Below are 21,363 nucleotides of genomic sequence, written 5' to 3'. Positions count from 1 at the left end.
AAACATAATGACGTTTCTCATTTCCACTTTTCCTGTATCGCTGAGGAATCGTTCGTCAATGACGTTCGTTTTTTAAAATCGAATTTGATTACGTCATCGTGAGATAAGTTTTTTTCGTAATATATAATGTTTACCGTTGAGGAATTCTGGAGCCAATACTGGATGTTTGTAAAAATATATTTTGCCATGAAAATTTCAAGTTTAGTGTAAAAGACAGTGATTCCAAATTGGCTTGTATGATTCAAGATAATATTACAAATTTTATAAAAGAAAAATATTATGCAGTCACAGCGAATTGCATATTTAATTTGTTTTATAAATAGATTAATACCCAACACACTGCAATAGCTTCAGTTGTCTTGTTTCCAATTATACAATCGCACTAACTAGTATACATGGATTGTGTATGTGGTAAACCTTCACACATGTACGCGAAAACTCTATACAAGATAAATTCAAGTAAATTAACGTACTCACACATGTATAATAACAAACGAACCCATACTAGTAAAATAAGAACGAAAGTGTGCATAATTTTTATAACATTTTTTTTATTTTTTAAATTAGGAACATGATTATGATTTCTTTTTGCGATTTCACGGCAAAGGTAGGATTAAATACATACCTTTATAGTTTTAATCGAAGTTTATATTTCTTGAATCGTTAGGTACAGTGTACTTGTAACAATAAAAAAAATACATACATTATAAATTATTACGTTTTGCCAGTTTTAAGATACAAGCACTATAAAAACTAAAATTAACCTTGATCTTTAAATATTTATACATATCCTGTTATTAATACTAGAAAAATATACAAAAATATGTACATAAGATTTGATGTAACAGATAATACAACGATTTGTATGAGATAAAGTCACCTTACAGCGCATAGGCCAAGAGTTTAGACCAATCAAATAATTTTCCCAGGTTAATCAGACTGTTAGTATTCAACACATGTTCGAAGTTGGCGATTGTAATGTAACCGACGGGTGACCTACCGTTTGCGGAGCATGTAACAGGTTTACGATCAACACGAGATAAATCACCGTACGCTGACCCGCCGAAAAAAATACACAGATTAAATAACGTACAATGAGGTTTATTTTGCATATTCACATCATTTTTCTTTCTTATCTGTGAACTTATGTTGTCTATGTATGTAAAATATAAAGATTACGGGACGGTGTTTTTTTTTTAATTTTAATCGTAGATGATGATTGTGGATTTTTATTCCTAAAATATTTTATTTATTTTACATTTATGCATAATAAAAATCGCTCATTCAACTTATATTTAATTCTGAAAAGAATCAGGCTTTCAAAACATTGTACACGTAGTGTCCAAAAATCCCAGTGGATGTCTAAGTCCGCGGATTAAATTCAGCTAAAACCCTGAGAATTCATTATTTTTATAATTCATCTTGATTTCGGAAATTGAAGAATAACATCTCGAGTAAAGGTACATCATTGGGAAGAACTTCCATACTATCCAACAAATCAGTGCAATCAGAACAGTGAACAAGGCACTAAACAATCTAAACCTTTTTAAGAGAAAATAAAGCCTACTTGGGCTTTATTTTCTCTTAAAAAGGTTTGGAAATTATTGACGTAATTCTATGTCCAATTAATAATTATATTATAACAGTCGATCGTGAGCTAATAAATTCATTAACAAATATCGATAACCTGTGTCGTTATGCAGCTAAACATAAATATAAGACAGCCCTGTGCCCTTTACATACAATTCACAAAGGCACAAGACAAAACAGCTGACATTTACCGCGTTTCAATACTTTGTGTCGCAATTTGAGCTTGAATGGTTCTATCGCGAATCATCTGCTTACAACACACACACACACACACACACGCAAAAACTAAAACATATTATTTACTTCTTTACATAATATTTATATTTAGCCATAAATACTACGTATTAATTGACGAAATAGAAGAAATAATTCACTTACAACAAATACCATAAATAAAACGTTATTAGGGTTCCGTACGTCTGAATACAAAAACGGAACCCTTATAGGATCACTCGTGTGTCTGTCCGTCCGTCGCTTACAGTCAATTATCTCCGAATCTATTAGACCGATTAAGTTGAAATTTGGTACACTTATCAATTCCTGTAACCCAAATACAGAGGTGTGACGTGAGCAGATGAAATCTGTATATGGGGGGTCATTTTGGGGGGGAAGGGGAAAATTGAAAAAAAAATTCTGAAAACTGCATCGTGTGGCATATCAAATGAAAGATCTTGTTGAGAAGATCTTAAATGTATTTTTTTTGTAATTTTGAAATAAATAGTTTCCAAGTTATTCAAGAAAATAGACGAAAATTGACCATTCCCCCCCCCTTATCTCCGAAACTACTGAACCTAAAATTTTGAAAAAAATACAGAAATTATTTTTCTCCTTATAGATTATAGGAAAACCTATAAGAAGTCCATGATATTAAAATAACATGGTAAATCACTCAATATTGTGCGTACCAACTTACATTTGCAGGTGGAATGTGTGGGAGAACATATTTTTTAACTCCAATGTTAAGTTTTGTTGAATCGGTTTGTAGATGAATATTTAATGAAAAAAATAAGCCCACAATGAGCATTCTACGACCAATATTTTAGGAGATATTAACATCGTATGGAACCCTCTTCACGCGAGTTCAACTCGCATTTGTCCCATTTTTTTTTACACCTCTAGCGACCCGACCCGGCTTCGCACGGATATAATACTGATACTTAATATACTACAGAATTCGTTTCTTTACGACATCACATTTGAAACTTCTAAAATTATAAGTTTTTCTTTACTATATTGTCCATGTATTACACACAAAAACCTGCCCCTGCGAATCACTCTATCTATTGTATTAAAAAAAACGCATCCAAATCCATTGTGTAATTTTAAAGATCTAAGCATACATAGGGACAGACAATGGTAAGAGACTTTGTTTTATACTATGTAAAATTTAAATTAAAAAATCATATAGCTAACATTCAAAGTGAGACGTTTCCATAGGTGTGAACATAGTTTAAACGGGGTTAACACTTTTAAAATAACCATTGACGAGTACAACGCTTAAGATTATAGTGTGCAAAGTTTTTAATATTTCAAGTGATAATTCATAATAACCTGCTATATATTTAAAGTAAATTCAAACAAACCTATTCCTTAAACGGAGATGTGGCCTCTGCATCAGTCATCACCATATTAGAAAAATTTAGAACATTTTGAATAAAACCTTTACAATGTTGAGTTGACTTTCCATTGAATAGCAAACGTATAAAATGCCAGCTATTTCAGTGGAAACGCACCTTAAAACGCATAATACATATTCGTAGACAATTATAGATCAAAGCGAAAATAAATTGTAGGGTTAGTGCAAAATTGATTATGTATATGGAAAAATAATTCTAATACTCACTTCATAAGGCTCAATTTCGCTTGTAAACATATAAAACTTTTAAGCAATGCAGTAAATTGTAGGGATTGTAACATAAGCATTATTATTTCTACTTAATAGTATTGTAAATTGTATGATTCGCTGTATAGAAGGAACGTTTGCATAACTTTCAATCGAAGGGATGCTTAAAGGTTACTTTATCTAACCTTTAATTAAGCAAATTAATACTGACTAACGTAAAATGACATGAATTATGAAAATATACAATATAATAAAGTCATTACAGTCATGTCATTATAGTGTATAAGTATGCGCAAGCGCAGATCCATTCTCTATTCCGTTACTCTCGTAATGCGATTGGACGGCAAACATGTCGCGAGCGAAAACAGTTTAGGCCTTACTTGTTTTTTAAGGCACGATAGTGTAAACATTGTCATTCAGATTACAGATTACTAAGAATTTCCCAACGCATAAATTTATGATCTGACCAGGGGTTTGAACCCAGAATCTCTGAATCTTAATATCAAAATATATATTATTCACGTAGGCTTTTAAAATAACTTTTGATCGTCTTTTAACAAACTGTATTAAGTAAAGCTATCACCGATTTGGGGTGCAGATTCTAACGAGAAGAACTGGAAAGAAACTCAGTAGTTATTCTTTTGGTATCTAATTGAAAAACCAACGAGGCAGACACACAATGTTAATTCGGATGTTTATTATTGTTGAGAAAATGATTTTAAAGTTGCAGTGAATGAACTGAATATGTTTTCCATCGGAGCCGCCTCCGCTTTCAATATTTTGACTCAGTCATATTAACTATGAGTTAGAATATCACAATATAAGTTCAATGATCCGATCCGGGGTTCAAAACCAGCCCTCGGGTTCTGCGATTAATAAACTAGCTGGTAAAACAACGAGGCAGTTTGTCAGCGTAAGTACGAGTATATTAACGTTTACCAGGATTTCAGATAAACATTGACACATGGCCATTATTTAAGAGTCTATATTTTTTTAATATTTATAAAATATAAACAAACAGCCAGATATATCAACGGATTTATCGACTCTTAGTGAAATTTGAAATTAATTTGTATTGTTAAATAATGGATCAGTTCTAAAAAGAAATTAGTTTTTAATTTTAATTTATGTAACTAATTAATGAAATAAAAAAATTTCTTTACTACAACTAATAGTAGCTTCACTTAATTGTAAAATGACGATTCAAAAGTGCTTGTAAAAGCCTACATGAATAAAGTTTATTTTGATTTGATTTGAAAAATTAGATTTGAGGAAATACGTGTAGTTTTAATTTTTTCATACCATTGATGTATTTAAATAACACATAAATTATCAAAAAAATATCGAATTGAGAATACGTTGTGCATATTTATAAAAATACGAATTTTAGCACGTCCTCAAATCTACGAGAAAACATAAATCAAAGTTTTAAAGAGAAAGTGTGTTACGATAAATCTCCTTACAATATATTGTTGCCAGTAATTAGTCATGTCTTCGTAATTGACATGTTTAAAGCGATATGCGTTTGTAAGTCTAGAGTTAATCATCGTAGTTAATCAATGTGAAAAATAATAGATCGTACTGACTCGACTTCCTGTTATTATCTTCCACGAGTGGAGGTGATAGCACTGTCACATTGTAATTGGATTTATGAACAGTTGTGCTCAGTGGATTTAATGCCTTAGCAAATTGTTGTCTTGTTTCGAATGGAAAACGTCGTGAATTATGCCAGATGTAGGATGTCCTGCAACAGCGTATTGGGATAACATAACACCTTTTCCCCAGATATTACAGTTGAACAACACACAAACAAACAGTTATTATATAAATTAAATATCTGAATCCGACTTCTTATTATTAATAATGACTTAAGTTTGCATTTCGATATCTCTTTATTTCTAAACTCTAAAAATACGAAAAAGAAATGTATAATAGTTCTAAATATAAAATCTAAAATACATATTTGGTAATATTAAATAAATATTTAAAAAATGATTCGCTCTGCAATCACTATCATTTCTACATAATACTATATAAAAATATATTTTTTGTATACTACAAGCGGCTCGGAATGTATATTCTACCTAGAAAAATAGAAAGAAACCTTCCTTAAAGGCTAGCAACGCACTTGCAAGCCCCCCGGCGTTGCAGATGTCCATGGTGATCGCTTTCCATCAGGTGAGCCTCCTGCTCTTGTACCCTATAGCATAAAAAAAACAATGTAAACAAAATCGTAAAACAAAATACCTTTTGTTCTTTTTTTTTATAAATTAGAGAAATATTATGTATTAAATCTATAATATTTATTGTAATTGGTAAAGTTAAAATCAAGCAAATATATGCATAAAAGTAGCGGTTTTTGAAACCTAAACCAGCCATGTGGCAACACCGTTGACATATCACGGCGATCCATCGGGGTCGTATACACTCGCGAAGTATTTGTGACAAGGCCTATCTTCATAAGCATAACCTTTTGCCTATTAAACACCTCGGCGACCCTGATACCCGTATAAGAAATAGAGCAAAACTTCTTGCTCGATTATATAATTCTTTTTAATTTATTTTAGGAAGAAGGCTTACAATTAGTCGGCCACGGTATGTTTAGAACGTCTTCTTGTTTATAGTTCTGCAGGAAATATATCTACTGTGAAATTTAAAATCTTGTATCCTTTGTGCTCATAATATTGTTAAATTATCAGGTTTTGCGTTTAGTATTTTTACAATTAGGTTATTGGCGAGTGTGCTGGATCCATTAACTTTATTAAATATTAAAAATGAAAAAGTAACTCTGTTTGTCTGTCGCTTTTTCACAACCAAACAGCTGAAACGAATTTCATACAATTTTTTATGAAGCAAACTTGACTCCAAAGAAGGCCATCAACACAGCCAATATCCTAAAACGAACGAGTGAAGTCGCTGCCGAGAACTAGTTTAACATACAATATTTTTGATCGCTGAAATGAAACCCCAACCTTATAACATTTGACGATCTTTCCCACGTTATGTTAAAACAAAACACTCTCGCACAATTTAGATAACCACCGGTTTGGACGTGTCCAGTAGCATTGACCTCGAGACGTAGTCAGGAAAGCAAATAGTACTGTCATTGCGAACTGAAATCCTGCTATACAAGTTCTAAAACTTAACACTAACCGTCCACTGGTTATCGTATCACATAGCTTCGTAAAGCTTTCTAACAGCGGCCTTACTGATTGCAAATTCATTGACTAGTTCGTTTGTAGAAAACACTAATATATACCAAAAAGCTTCTGCAAATCGCTCTGCATCATTTCATTACATAGAATACAACAAAGTTGCCTACTGTTGTCTTAAATTTTCGCGATTACACATTCCGACGTTTCGAGCACTTTTCAGCGTTCGTGGACACGGGTAGACTCTACCCGTGACCACGAACGTCGGGATGTTAAAAATAATTAATATACGCGATTCAAATCCGTTATAGCTAGTTTTATTTCAAAGTTGCCTACTGCTGTCTATGTCCATATTTGCTTTTCTTTCAAATTACGCAACGATTTTTTATAGATATATTGATTTGAAAGATTTTTTGTTAGATATATTGATTATATTGTCCATGTGTTATATACAAATACCTCCGTAATTGTATATAACACATGGACAATATAGTAAAGAAAGACTGATTTAGAAGTTTCTAATGTGATGTAGTTGATAAACAAATTCTGTAGTATATTTTTGTACCATATATTGCACCTGTGTGAAACCGGTGCGAGTCACTAATATTATATAATTATAAGTATAAACATATAGAACTATATGTATATAGATTTGTATTTGACATATCACGTGGTCTAAAAGAACCACTCTTCGAATTGAATCGAATAGATTATATTCGTCTAATTTCTGATTTATATATGAGAATTATTATTGTAGGTATAACACATACATTTGTAATAATTTCTCGCAAATTAGCAGAGCATATTGTCGCGAGGTATATTACGTTGCGTTTAAAAGGTGGAACAGTAAAACAGGTACCATTACTTACCAATCTAAGTATGGTGTGATAAAATTATTATTTATAGTCAGCTTCCTCCGGCCTTATATAAATATTCTAACTAATGATATTTCTCGTTGAGCGATATTTCTACCCATAGCCAGTAAGTCTATTAACCAGTATTAAATAATATAATAACGCAAGCCCTTATACCTTTTTTTAATTAATATTATTCAATTAATATGTGGTCTCCCATCTATAAAATAAAGAGGTCTTACTACAAACTTTTTTAATTTAATTAAAACTTAGAATAAATGAGATTATAAATCGCGTGCATCTGTATTATGTTTGATTGTGTTTGTAATAATCAATTCATAAAAAATAAATACAAATATTTTAATAATATTTACAAACGCTATTAAACGGAATTTTCTCTTTATATTTCGAGATTTACACTAGAGATATGTTTGATGGAGGGTTGACTTTAATCAAAGCGACGACGTAATGTGTTTTCACATTGCATTTCTCTTTGTTAGAGTGTATGACAACACTAAAGTCATAGACCACTCGCGAACATAATAAATTTCACAGAACATAGAGAGTATTCATAGTTAATCATACAACTTGAAGTGGAATTTTCTTTACATTCAACACTTTCTTTATATATAAATCATGTAAAAGTTGTGTGTATTGAATTGTATAAAATTAACTAAATCTCCTAAACGGCTAGATCGATTTTGATGACTGATTTAATATTTGGAGTGATTTCGAGTTGGTCAGTAGTTGGACTACGATTGAGAAATAAATAAATCTCTTATTCAATATTTAACCCGGTACATCCGGGTTACATTTTAACTTTGCGTGGCCGGGGTTGCTAGTGTTGTATAAGTCCCACCGATGTGTTAAAATAGAATAGGGCGGGGAATACACATTTGGCAGATGTCACAACCTAATACAAGAATAAGCTTTGGGAGTGAAACGATCGCCTCCTGGATATTTCTTTTCATATTAAATTGTGTATATAATATATGAGACAAAAAGAAACCCGCTGATGTTCCTTTGCCGGTTCTTCTCAGGTCAGGGTGTTTTCTTTTCGGAACCGGTGGTAGTGTTTCAATTGACCATCAATAAGAAAGTGTAATACTTCTATATTGTATAAATTAATTTGAGGTTGAGTTTAAACAAAATACAAATTAAGCTAATAAACATTGAGATTGTACCCGCAATCTTTACTTAAAATTCTCGTCTTAAACACTTAGACATCCCACCTTATAAAATAAAATATAATATGTTTAAAGTAACTGTACATGGAATAGCGTCAGATTTTTTACGCTAGGACGATACGTAACGAGTACCTTCGGAGCCATTAACGAGCTTAAGTAATGTTCATTAAGTAATTACAACGTTGTCAAGCACGAACACTATCTGTTTTATTTACGATCACTGATTTTGTATCGTCAGGCTTGTAATCATTACTTATACTTTCTAATTATAAATAAATGTACAGGATAAGAGTCTACACGCTCTATGCGTTCCAGATATTAAAAGGCTTTAAATACATCCTTCGCTTGCTTAAATAAAATGACCTCTGTGTTCAAGTAGTGTGTACAACAGTTTTCATCATGGGTCAATTACGAGGTCCCAGTTTCGATTCCTGGCCGAATCGAAGTAGAAAAAGTTCATCTGCTTGTCTATGTTATTTTGGTTTTGGGTTTTGGTGGTACCGTCGTTACTTCTGATAGTACTGGTTTCCATAACACAAGTGATTCAGCTACTTACATTTGGATCAGAGTAATGGATGTGATGTTGTCCAATATTTAAAGTAAAGTAAAGTAACAGCCTGTACATTTCTCACTGCTGAGACAAGGCCTCCTATTCCATTAAGGAGAGGGTTTGGAACATATTCCACCACGCTGTTCCAATGCGGGTTGGTGGAATGCACATAGAGCAGAATTTCGATGAAATTCGACACATGCAGGTTTCCTCACGATGTTTTCCTACACCGCTGAGCACGAGATGAATTATAAAGACAAATTAAGCACATGAATCAGCAAGATGCACGCGTTCTAACCACTGGGCCATTTGGACTCGTCCAATATTTATTATTATTAAAAAAAGTAGTTCTAAGCCCTCTTACTTAATAGGAAGTATGGTGAAAAATTCTCAATAAATTTTTAGGCTGACCAAAAAAACATTTGTCTGATTTTTCGAACCGGAATATCACAAATAGTCATAAAAATTCAACGATACTTTCACCGGTGTTGTCGTTGTACAGTTCCGCAAGAAAAAAAAAATTATATCTGTTGTTTAGCACGGAACACGTTTGGGCGCCAAAAAAATCCGGTTGAATGGGCGACGAACAAACCGTGAAGTGAAAATTTATAAAAATTTCGTCAGCAATTATTCATACCGCTTTTATATAAATTGTTGCGTTATTTTTTTATGTGTCAGTGAGGATTTTTTAAATAGATCTCAAACCTACATTTTGCACGGTCATCACGTCAATTTATTTATGATTTTTTTATTTTTAAAATTTCGAAACCATTCGAATAACAAGGTCACATAATTGTCAGCCTTTGTCATACCGCTAAGGAATAAAAAAAAAAACTAGTTTCAGTCCGTATTATGCAATGTGCACTCGCGATGGGATGAAAACGATTTGCGTTATACAATAAAATATTTACACATACATATTTATTTTAAAGCAAAGTCAATAAACTTTGTGTAGTTGATGTCCTTACCGAATCAAAAGCAAATATCCATTATATCTTGACCTACTTGTCAAGAAATACCGGCGCGGAGGTCTGTCTTAGCGACACGCCGCCGTGTATAGGTTCATGACAGCTCAAGAAATTATACTAACCCAACTATATGACATCAAACTAACATCGTGAATATATTTCGAAAATATTATAATACAATAACAATGATCTATTTTTTTTATTTTTTTTTATAATTAATAAATAACTTTATAGTTAATCCGAAGAGTTTTGATACTTAATTTAAAATTATAAAACACTAGTCGTCGCCCATAGCTCGCGCTTCGCGGGTTCGGTCGTTTTGTTGTAATATTTCCCCATAACACAGGATTTTCCTAGAATGGGGTTATTAATCTACTATCTTGATAAATGTTTTTCTAAGTACTTTGTATGTGTCATTCATCTTCTGTATTACTGTTATTGGAAAATAAATATTATTATTATATAGGTGTGTTTTGTGTCATTCCGCTATAACAAATTAGCCGACCTTAGCTTCGCGTTATTAGGATTCTCATCAAGTGTTAGGTAAGAAAGCCTAGGTTGTATGTAGCCTATGAACTTCCTAGGGTTTCTAACTTACTTCATATAAAATTTCATCAAAATCGTTTCAGTGATTTTATTAAAACAGAGTCATTTTCGCATTAATAATATTATTATAGATGTTCTAAATAGTACTAGTTCGAACGATTTAAATCTATACAATTCGATGTCATTCATAATTTCTACCGTTTCGTTCTCTATGTTGTTGTATTCTAATTCTGAGTGAGCCAGTGGTTATAATATCGTAGATTTCGTGATTGACAGCCAATTAATGTTTTAAGACTTGTTTTTTGCTGTTCTATGTGTAGGCGAAAGTTACCACTTACCAATGGTTAGCGTTTTTATCGTTGGTCTTTTTTATGAAATAGGCAGGCTGACGGGCGGGCGGCATGACTTTGTAAGAAATGTTGGCCATACCGTAAATCTCTAATGTGCCAACCTAGGGAACTGAAATATTAAAAATAAGATCGAAAAATACCTATACATTAAAAAGAAATTTTTTTTTCGTTACTAGTTTATTATATTGAATTGATCTACTTTATTTTTATATAGGGCAATAAAATTATAAATATTAATTGTAGACCTTGACATTCGTCGTAAGGTGCCGTATTACATTCCTCGCGAGTCAAACGTCAAAAACGAGATTTTGCAGGTCATATATTTATGTTAATTTTTTTTTTAATTATTGTTTTATATGCGGCTTGTATTAAATAGTTTTTAAAATTTGAGTTAAATCATCTTATATATGTGTAGTTATGGAATAGTCAAATGAAACCATACGACTCGTATATCCTAATAACATTAGTAAAAGATCCCTCAACATCATCTACAGAGACTAGGAAGTTTAAACTAATCTATTAATGAAGGGTTTGTAAGTATTATTGATGTTCAAATCAAATCAAAATAAACTTTACTCAAGTGGGCTTTTACAAGCACTTTTGAATCGTCATTTAACAATTAAGTGAAACTACCACCGGTTCGGAAAGTAGATTCTACCGAGAAGAACCGACAAGAAACTCAGTAGTTACTCTTTTTCAACATTTTATAAAATACAGTCATGTTAGTTAATACAATTATTTAAATTAATATATTCTGCCTAGAAGTCAATAGGTATTAATTCCACGCCTTTTTATCATCTACAAAATCATGTATCGAATAATACGCCTTTTTACCAATGTATTTTTTATAAACGATTTGAATTTACGCGACGGCAAAGTTAAAAATGACTGTTAGGTAAGCAGCAGTATTTATGGGTTTGGTTGTGCTTATGTTTGTTTAAAAAATACACGAGAAAAATAGGACAAATTTGGTATACTCAAAATTTATATATGGATATAAGTATGAATACAGGCAAAATTTGATCTTTCTCATGACATAAAACAAAAATACAGGAACTTTCTAAGAAATTCGTTAATTTGTTTAAAAATTGGGATTGCTTGCACGTGTAGACTGTGACCATGCCTAATAAGTATGAGTCATGGATTAGAACGTTATCATATGTATTCTACGATTGATGAGGTGGAAACAGAACTTGAGTTTGATAGCGACGACGACCTTCCATTAACTGAGTGGATTCAGCAGGTCAACATGGCAGGAAATACAGTAAATTTTCATACCTACATCGAAGTAGACAACTGCCTGTTTACAACGGCTTCACTCACAGACATAGAAATTTTGGATTCAGTGAGAAAAAACTGAGGTTCAAGAATAAAGAGATGAAGAAGATGAGACGGATGAGCTTGAGCCTCCGCCAAGCGTTAAAGAAGTTCTGAAAGCAGCTAAATTATTGGAAAATTACTTCCTTTATATAAGATATAAATAAAAAAAATAAAAAATATACAACAAAATTGGTCGTGCAGCAAAAGGCGTCAGACAAAAATAACAGAGTATACGCAATAGCGTTCAAATAATATATATATATTTTTTGTACATAACTACTAACAATAGACTAAAATAAACTTTTTTTTCGAATTCTGATTTTTCTTCTCTTCATTTAACGACCACTCTTTATAACGCCATAAAATGCACAGTCCGTTCAGTGTCGTTATATAGAGTTTACACTGTATATTAATTCGTACAATATTCTTACTAACATTATAAACGCAAAGGTTTCGATGGTTGGTTTTTAATTCATTTACGTCAAATCAGCTGACAGCACCTAAATTTGACACAGATTTATTATAGTAGATGAGCATATAGATTACATTTTATCCCGAAAAAGAAACCTAACATACAAACACGTCACAAGCGGTCGTAGTCACGTGCGAATACTAGTATTACCTATATTAATTAGTAGAGATATAAAATTTTAATATTTACATTTATTATAAACGTCAAAGTAAGAAAGACGTTTTATTGTTAGCCTTCTTGTCTCATAAGACGTTATGATATCCGGGTTGGAGCTACAGATATGACCTTTTGAATGGTAACATCATGCAATACGAGCCATCTTGCGAACACGACATTGAATCTAAAATGTCAGCATTCCTACACCTGTTTGTAACTTCTGAAGATAGCTACATATATTAAAATTACTCATATAACATATAAAAAGACTGATGTTTGTTTATTTGTTATTTATATTTGATGATTTAAATAACATTTTACAGTAACATTATTAACAGCGTGAAAATCATCGCACTGCTGGACTTTAGTCCTTCTCCTCATAGGAAAGGAGTTTACTCCTTTCCTATGAGGAGAAGGTTTGGAACATATTCCACCACGCTGTTCCAAAGCGAGTTAATGGAATACAGATGTGGTTTTCGCACAATGTTTTCCTTCACCTCCGAGCACGAAATATAAATACAAGATGCACACTTTCTAACAACTGGGCCAGTTAGGCTCATTTTGGGACTGAAATTAGCACACGTATGATTTTTTTTTATTGAGTAGATTTGTATACACTGTGTTGTAACTTGACACTAGATGGCGTTGTAGCATCTTCCATACCATCCAACGGATCTATATGACAGTTAGTATTAAATATACCTCTAAGCATGGTGGTGTAGCGCTAGTTGATATGGAATATAACTCAAAAAATATCAGGAAGGAAGGCTAGCACACCTGGCAACTTGCCAGTAACTATGTACACAAAAGCGTTATTAAGCCTTTTAGTAAAGCAACGTAAAGAGTTTTTATACCTTACTTTTTTAAATATAGAATTCATAATATCAATTCTAAAATGCCAGCAAACGGTATTGCCTTCATTCTACCAGTTATGTGGTAACAACTTAACAAGTGGTTGTTAGTACATCAAACAATTCATCTTCTATACCGTGCATATGTTATCTCGATGGTAGGTGTAAAATTAAAATTATACACCATTATTCACTTACGCCGCCCACTACGTACTGAAATGATTTGTAGCGGTTTGTACGGGTTATCGTAGAAATAAACAGCTCTTTTTATAAGTAAGAAATATGTCGTCTATTTTTAATATTTTTTCGTTAACATTTTTTTGTTTTGTTTATATTTATATTTTGTAGGTCAGGCCAAGGAAGACGAAATGTTTGTACCTAAAATCTAGATTCGATTCTTGGAAGTTATTTTTTTTTGTTTTTGTCTTAATTCACTTGAGACGGTTTCTTTCAATATCGTGCTGCCACCGAAGTATGTCAATACTTCGAAGGCGGTCTTTAATATAAGTACATTATCACTTATTATAAAACAAAGTCCCCCAAGCGTCTATCTGTCTGTGTGTTCGCGATAAACTCCAAAACTACTGAAAGGATTATCATGCGGTTTTCGCTAATAGACAGGGGGATTCATAAGGAAGACTTAGGTATACAGACAGTCCTCGACTTACGTCGTTTCGACTTGCGTCGTTTCAAGTGACGTCCAACAATGTTTTGACACTATTCCTCAATTTTACGTCAATTATTTCGATTCCCGGCATAGGAGTGATAGAGATTCACTTGTCGCGAGTTCAAAGTGTCATATCAAGAAGAAAGAAATGAAGCAATCTGATATATCTCGACTTACGTCGTTTCAATTTACGTCGCGCATTACGAGAACCTAACATGCCGTAAGTGCGAGGTCTGCATGTATTATTAATTAGGGTATTGGTGTTAATAAGTTGAAATAGAACGACAATTGTTAAATATTTCGAAAAAGCAACAAAAAGAAATATACATAAAAAAATATCAGTGCGAAGACGGAACGGGCCTCTAGTTTATAATCAAAACTAAATATAAAATTTCGTCTGATTATATATAAGTAATGAACTTTTGTGCGTCAATTACGTGAAAACTACGCAATGGGACTATTGCTAATTCACGCGTAATCGCCCGTGATAATCGATAATCATGGGCTATTAATTACTCAAATTCCGATGATCCCTTTCATTCGGTAACAGCTAGATGCTAGTCAATAATTTCGTAACATTCTAAGTATAGGTTACTAACTTGTCACAACGCATTTGGCTCATGGTGAACTGGCATTGAGTCCTCCACATGGTTATAACAAAGGCAATGAATGAACTTAATATGAAGTTACCTAACTTATGTTAATACAAACCCGTTTCATATTTAAGCCCCGCCCATATACACTGTCATCCTGTCTTATTACATTATATCCGTTAAGTAGCTTATTTTATTGATACTACTAAATAGCTAGTGATGTTTTATCGATAAATTTTTATCGGTATATTTGTTGCGACATTTATAAAAATATTTTTTCTTAAAAAAATAGTTCAATATCTTAATTCAAATATAAACTAACTGTTGAATCTTCATATCACAGTTTTGAATTAAATCTGTCAAATAAAATAGTATATACAAAAACTAAAGAGAATGAATGGTTAGAATTGAGTGAGTGAATGACTTTTACTCATTCATCAGTAATTTGCCCTTATCAAACGTTTTGGGTTCACTGCGAGTTAATGCTCTTTCATTATACGAATAGTTACTACATGTATATGATAAATATGCTTAACAAATCTATAATAATATGCGTTAGAGCACTTTGTTCTATTCTACATAAAACACATGTCAGTCAGTATTATGTAATAGTAAAAAAAAAGTTTCGTAAGGCTTTAATAAGATAATATTGATATTAGAAGTTGATACTACTACTAAAATATTAAAATCATATGATTCAAAGAAGCTTTACATCATTAATATTACTTATTAAATTAACATGAAGAGATATTATAATTATAAAACATCAAAGATCAATTAATCCATACAGCATCAAAACATTATCGAAAAACTAATATATTTGTTAAATTTATTATATATTAACGTAATTTGCGAACACAAAAAGTGTGACGCAAGATGAATTAACAGACAGGCCTTGACTATATATTTCAACTTTGACATTAAATCACAATGCAAAGCGTTCGTTCGCATATTTGGCAATAGCCATCGATATCGACAATCGACAGTGTCCCATCTCTATGCGATAGTTGACACGTTTTAATAAAACGGTTACGGTTCGCAATGCAATACCGGATTTGGAAAAGTATCTCGTAAGTTACTCGGTCAGTCGTATTACGGTGATTCCCTTAAAGAGTCACTAACAACCTAATTCGCTATGTACTGTTATAGGATTGAATTAATGAATGTGATGAATTTGTTTGCGCTAAACGATACACCTATCTACAGTACGTTTACAGCCTTAAAACACGTGTTAATAATGATCATCTATACATACATATAATAAAATTGGAGTGTCTTTTTGTAATATTAACCTATACACCAAAATAACACATTATTTTTCAATCGGCTGAATCGATTTGGACGGGACTTTCACTGGCAGATAGCTGATGTAATAAGCAGTAATATATGCAATAATAACGTTTTTTGGTAAATTTTAACGCGCATGTCGCAGGCACAGCTAGTCGAAATATAAAATACGTTTTATTTACATTTACATATTATTTTTTTTTGTAATTTTAGGTTTCGTGCTCAAGGTATAACTTAAATAGCTTCTCAAATGACTTCCTTAAAATGAAATTAAATAATGATAATGAAAAAAAGATTCAAATAACAATGATGAATAAAAAATTGAACTCCCTCGTTTGGTTTACTGGCTAGTTTGTTTCGGCGTTGATTATATCACTAGGTTCAATTCCGTATGATCAATAAAACTAGCAATTTTTTTGCTAAGAATTCTTATCAAAAGTCTGGTGTTCGGCAGCTGATTTCTTCCAATATATACATAATACACTTATGACGTTAGGCTTTTATGTGAGGCTAGTCTTCATTTAATCTTAAATAGAAACAAAAGTTGAAACAACCTTTTATTTATCAACTTGAATAACTTATACATTTTATTAATTTCAGATGCGACTCCGATCACACAGCCGAGATGCTCTACACTCATCTCCTCGCGCTGATCGAAAGGCCAGAAAACCAGAAGAAGTTCGCAGACATCGAGCGCAAACTTCAGATGCGGGGAGCTTTGCCTTCGAAGAAGCCTCCAGACTCCTCGTTAGGGAGCGAAGTGTCCCGAGAGTCTGACTCTGGTAGCAACGAGGACAGGAATGTGGCGAATCTATACGACAGCCTCGCTGCAGAACTCAAGCAAAAGTTGTCTACAGGTAAAAAGGGTCTAGGTCAGTCATATTTTCATTTTTACGTAGGTTGTTGATGCTTTCACGCATATATTGTGCACCTTAGACGTACGTATTTATATATGCTTTATTTGTTAATTGTCATCGATCAACAAAGTTGGAGAAACAAGGGACAACGTCTTAGTTCTTATTATTTGTGGCGCATTGGCGTTGAAAGGAGTGGTGGTGAACACTTACCATCAGGTGGCCCATATGCTCCAACCAATAGAAGAAAAAAATTGAAATGACTGCCCAAAGTTTGAATCCGCGATGTTCCATTAATCACGTGTTGTAAAACACTCGACTTTTATTTTATAATTGCTTGGTCAAATAACGAGATATGAGTATGTTGATCGATGTTTATGTGTGTGGGCGTGTGTTGTGCGCAGGTGCTGGTGATAATTGTTAGCGAAAGTAATTGTCCAATTAAATAACAAGTGCCAAATTTGTTTAGTTACTTCACTACATAGTATAAAACAAAGTCGCTTTCTCTGTACCTATATCCCTATGTATGCTTAAATCTTTGAAAGTACACAACGGATTTTGATGCGGTTTTTTTTAATAGATAGAGAATGATTCGAAAGGAAGCTTTTTATAGTATATAATACATGGACAATATAGTAAATTATGTAGTATATTAGTATCAGCGTTGCAACCGTGCGAAGCCGGGGCGGGTTGGTACTAATAAATATGATGAAATATTACTAAAACACAAAACTTATATTTGTAGTTATGAATTGTAATTAATAATAGATTGAAAATAAAGAACCGCTGAGTTCCTTGCGCCGGTTCAGATCAGGGTATTTTCTTTTCCGAACCCGTGATAGTGTAATGCTTCAATATTGAATGAAAGAATTTGAGTTTAAAGTTTGCAAACATTATGTATGGCTGAATATGTATTTTACTTTGCATCAAATATTATTATTATTTATTGCATTTGCTTTAGATATTATTAAAAAAAAAAAACAATAATAATTTTATTCTGAGACTGAAATTTTAAATAGCTGAAATTAATTTACAGGCAAAAGTCCAATTCTATTGCCTCCACGGGACTACGATACGGTACACCGTCAGAAGGGCAACCTGAGCAACATCGACACCAGACGTTGCTTAAACCAGAATATCGTGGGCATCAACGCTCGGCGCAAGCTGGAGTCGTCAGGAGGCAGTTCTGGAATAGGGAGCGACCTAGCGCCCTCGCCGGAGCGAAATGATTATCCAAGACATGACAATCATAGCACGAGCGGTGAGTTCTATCGTTATTCGATTTTCCTATTCGAACAATACACATGTTCCATTTTCAAATTCCGATTATCATTACACTACATAACTTTTTTTTTATTTGTATGACGCCATCCTTTATGTTATAATTCGACGAAAAAAAAGGTTTTATTCACTTTTTTTTATTTAAAAAATAAATAAACTTGGCAGCAGATGATGTCATTAACGAATCGAAACAATTATATGTGTGTGTTTTTTTGCACAAACACGGATGCGAGATGCGTAAACGACCGGTCACGATTAATGCATAAACCGCCAAGCTATGTTGACTTTAATTTGATATGTCGTAATACAAAAATTTATAGAAACTTAATATCTATGTATCATTATATAATAAACATCAATATCAATTATAAATTTATACTGATAATAGCTGTTATATTTAAATAATATAATTGGTCTCTTTATGAGTATTTAAAAAGCAATAAAAGTAGTAAAGTAGCAGTCTGTAACTTTCCCACTGCTGGGCTAAGGCATCCTCTCCCATTAAGGAGAGGGTTTTGGAACATATTCCACCACGCAGTTCCAATGCGGTTTGATGGAATGCACATGTGGCAGAACTTTAATGAAATTAGACACATACAGGTTTCCTCACGATGTTTTACTTCGCCACCGAGCACGAGATGAATTATAAACAGAAATTAAGTGCATATGGTGGTGGTGCTTGCCTGGGTTTGAACCCGAAATCATTGGTTAAGATGCACGCGTTCTAACCACTGGACCATCTCAGCGCAAAAAAAACAATAAATACCAGATCTATTCTGTCGTAATATTATTGTAATGCATTCAAATGCAAGCATTTTCATAATCTTTTACCAAGAGAATGTAAATAAAATTTGTATTTTTATTTACATTCTCTCGGTTCGTGAACGAATGATTTACCTTCACTTACGCTGATTTGACTACAAATTACATTCATATCTCGAATATCTTGACATTCTTTTGAAATTCGCTTATGAGTTCGAAATATAAATTTCGATTAAACATTCTTAATTTAAAAAGTTTTTTTCTTTATTATCATAGACGTAAATGATCATTATAAATATTTAAAATGCGAAAGTAAATCTTTTAAACGATTTCACAAATTAAAAAATGAATTAGTTTATTTTTGTGAACTTTGGTATACCGCAGTACCAAGCTAGGTTATGAAAAAAGACGGTGACATATTTTTTTTATTTTAATCTTTAGAGACATAGAAAGTGCTCATTAATAGCGGGAAAATTGCGAATAAACGCTACAGATAACCAAATTATGATACGATTTTTTCGACCTTGACCAAGCTTAGATTTTTATATTTACATAATGTCGCACTACAGATTAACCAAAACAAAATGGAGACAACATTGTTATCGTGGTGTGAGTAACAGCTACGCTCTACACACGACATAACATAATACTTCTTATTGGTGTGCGTGTACTTAGTTGCCATAGACACGTCAACTTTTTAAGTCTATCTAGACGTAAATAATCAAAGTTTGAAAGTGTTACTAAATAATATCTTATAACATTTAATACAATGATACCAACATAATAATATTAGAAATATAATTGAACCTTTTTAAAGATTTTTTTTAAACAACGCTGTTTCAAGCATTAAATCGAACGCATCGCTAACAGGAAACAATTTCGTAATTGAAGTAACTATTTTTAACAAATCATCTTGCTTATTATTATTGTATTATTTGATCAACACGAGTCCAAATTATGGTGTGTTATTATGTATTACACAAAAAAAACTACAAGGTGAATCGACTTTTTTTCGCATAATGGTAAACTCTCAGTTTTATTTAAGCGATCCTATATAGTCTTCTAATGTTGATAGTAGCTTTGTATAGGCCCGTCTGGGTAGGTACCATCTTATCACGTGTTCTACCGCCAATCAGCAATACGTAGTATTGTTGCACTACATAGGCAATGTAATATATGTATATAAAAAGTAGATAAGCATCAACTCGCTATCAGTCATTATGATATTCGAACTATAAGTTTAGTGGTTTACGTTCGTAATAACTCTTTTCGATATTCTCTGATAAATCACAATTTTTTGTCTCGTGTTCTACGTCATACTAATGTTGCCAGTATGTACGATAAAAAAATATTTTTTTTTAGTATTATATAATATTTTCTTAACGTAGTTTAATTACGACAAAAAATTTTTTTTTTGGCGTAATTAAACTTTTTATACTTCGACATATATATTAAATATAGGTATGACTATAATATGTGCTGACGAAAATGACTTTCTCTAAACGATTAACAATGTTTAATTCAAATTAATTTAATCACTTTCACTAGTGTTTCGAGTAAACTGGAGCGCTGTAACAAAAAAAATATGAAATTTTAAGTGATGTGAACTTTAAGCAGAAACCATTTGCGCCTTTGAAGCGATAGCGGGCGATAAAATTAAAAAAAAAGACACGTGGGAGCATGACAGGTTATTTTCTATGTCAAAGAGTATCTTTGTTTTAGCGGAGACACTTAACAGCTCCAAATAATATTGTCTACTATGATTAATGGATGAATACATTTATCTTAATGAAACTTATCTTTTACTTTCGATATTTGATTATATCCTAAGTAAAATAACAGAAAGGCTTAAGCGCCAAAAGTACCTTTTGGAAAATGAGCTTTAAAGTTATTTCTATTTGAATATTGAATATCATTTCTTCCTTTTAACTAGCGATATGTATATATGTTTATTTATATACTAATGTAGTGACTGCCTAGTAGTTATATTGTCTCAAAGTCAAAGTTCGATATATATTACTAAACCGATTTTCTTAAAACTTACATCGTTCCTTAAGTTGAGTTAGTTAAATACGACTTT

At 32.3% G+C, this 21,363-nt stretch overlaps 1 protein-coding gene across 2 annotated transcripts in view; it reads left to right on the top strand.

Moving 5' to 3' along the window:
• LOC124532836 (zinc finger CCCH domain-containing protein 13) overlaps window positions 1-21,363 on the top strand; it is an 86,048-nt gene that overhangs the window by 58,959 nt on the left and 5,726 nt on the right. Inside the window, exons 5-6 of one of the 2 annotated variants that reach the window (XM_047107938.1) lie at window positions 16,987-17,243; window positions 18,277-18,501. In XM_047107938.1, coding sequence (XP_046963894.1) covers window positions 16,987-17,243; window positions 18,277-18,501 — 482 coding nt within the window. Of the gene's footprint in view, window positions 1-16,986; window positions 17,259-18,276; window positions 18,502-21,363 lie in introns of both variants that reach the window. The other variant, XM_047107937.1, reaches the window with a different exon arrangement.

Source organism: Vanessa cardui, chromosome 10 (genome assembly GCF_905220365.1).
Source record: "Vanessa cardui chromosome 10, ilVanCard2.1, whole genome shotgun sequence".
In the NCBI taxonomy this organism is placed as follows: domain Eukaryota; kingdom Metazoa; phylum Arthropoda; class Insecta; order Lepidoptera; family Nymphalidae; genus Vanessa; species Vanessa cardui.
This window is presented reverse-complemented; position numbering and strand designations above follow the sequence as displayed.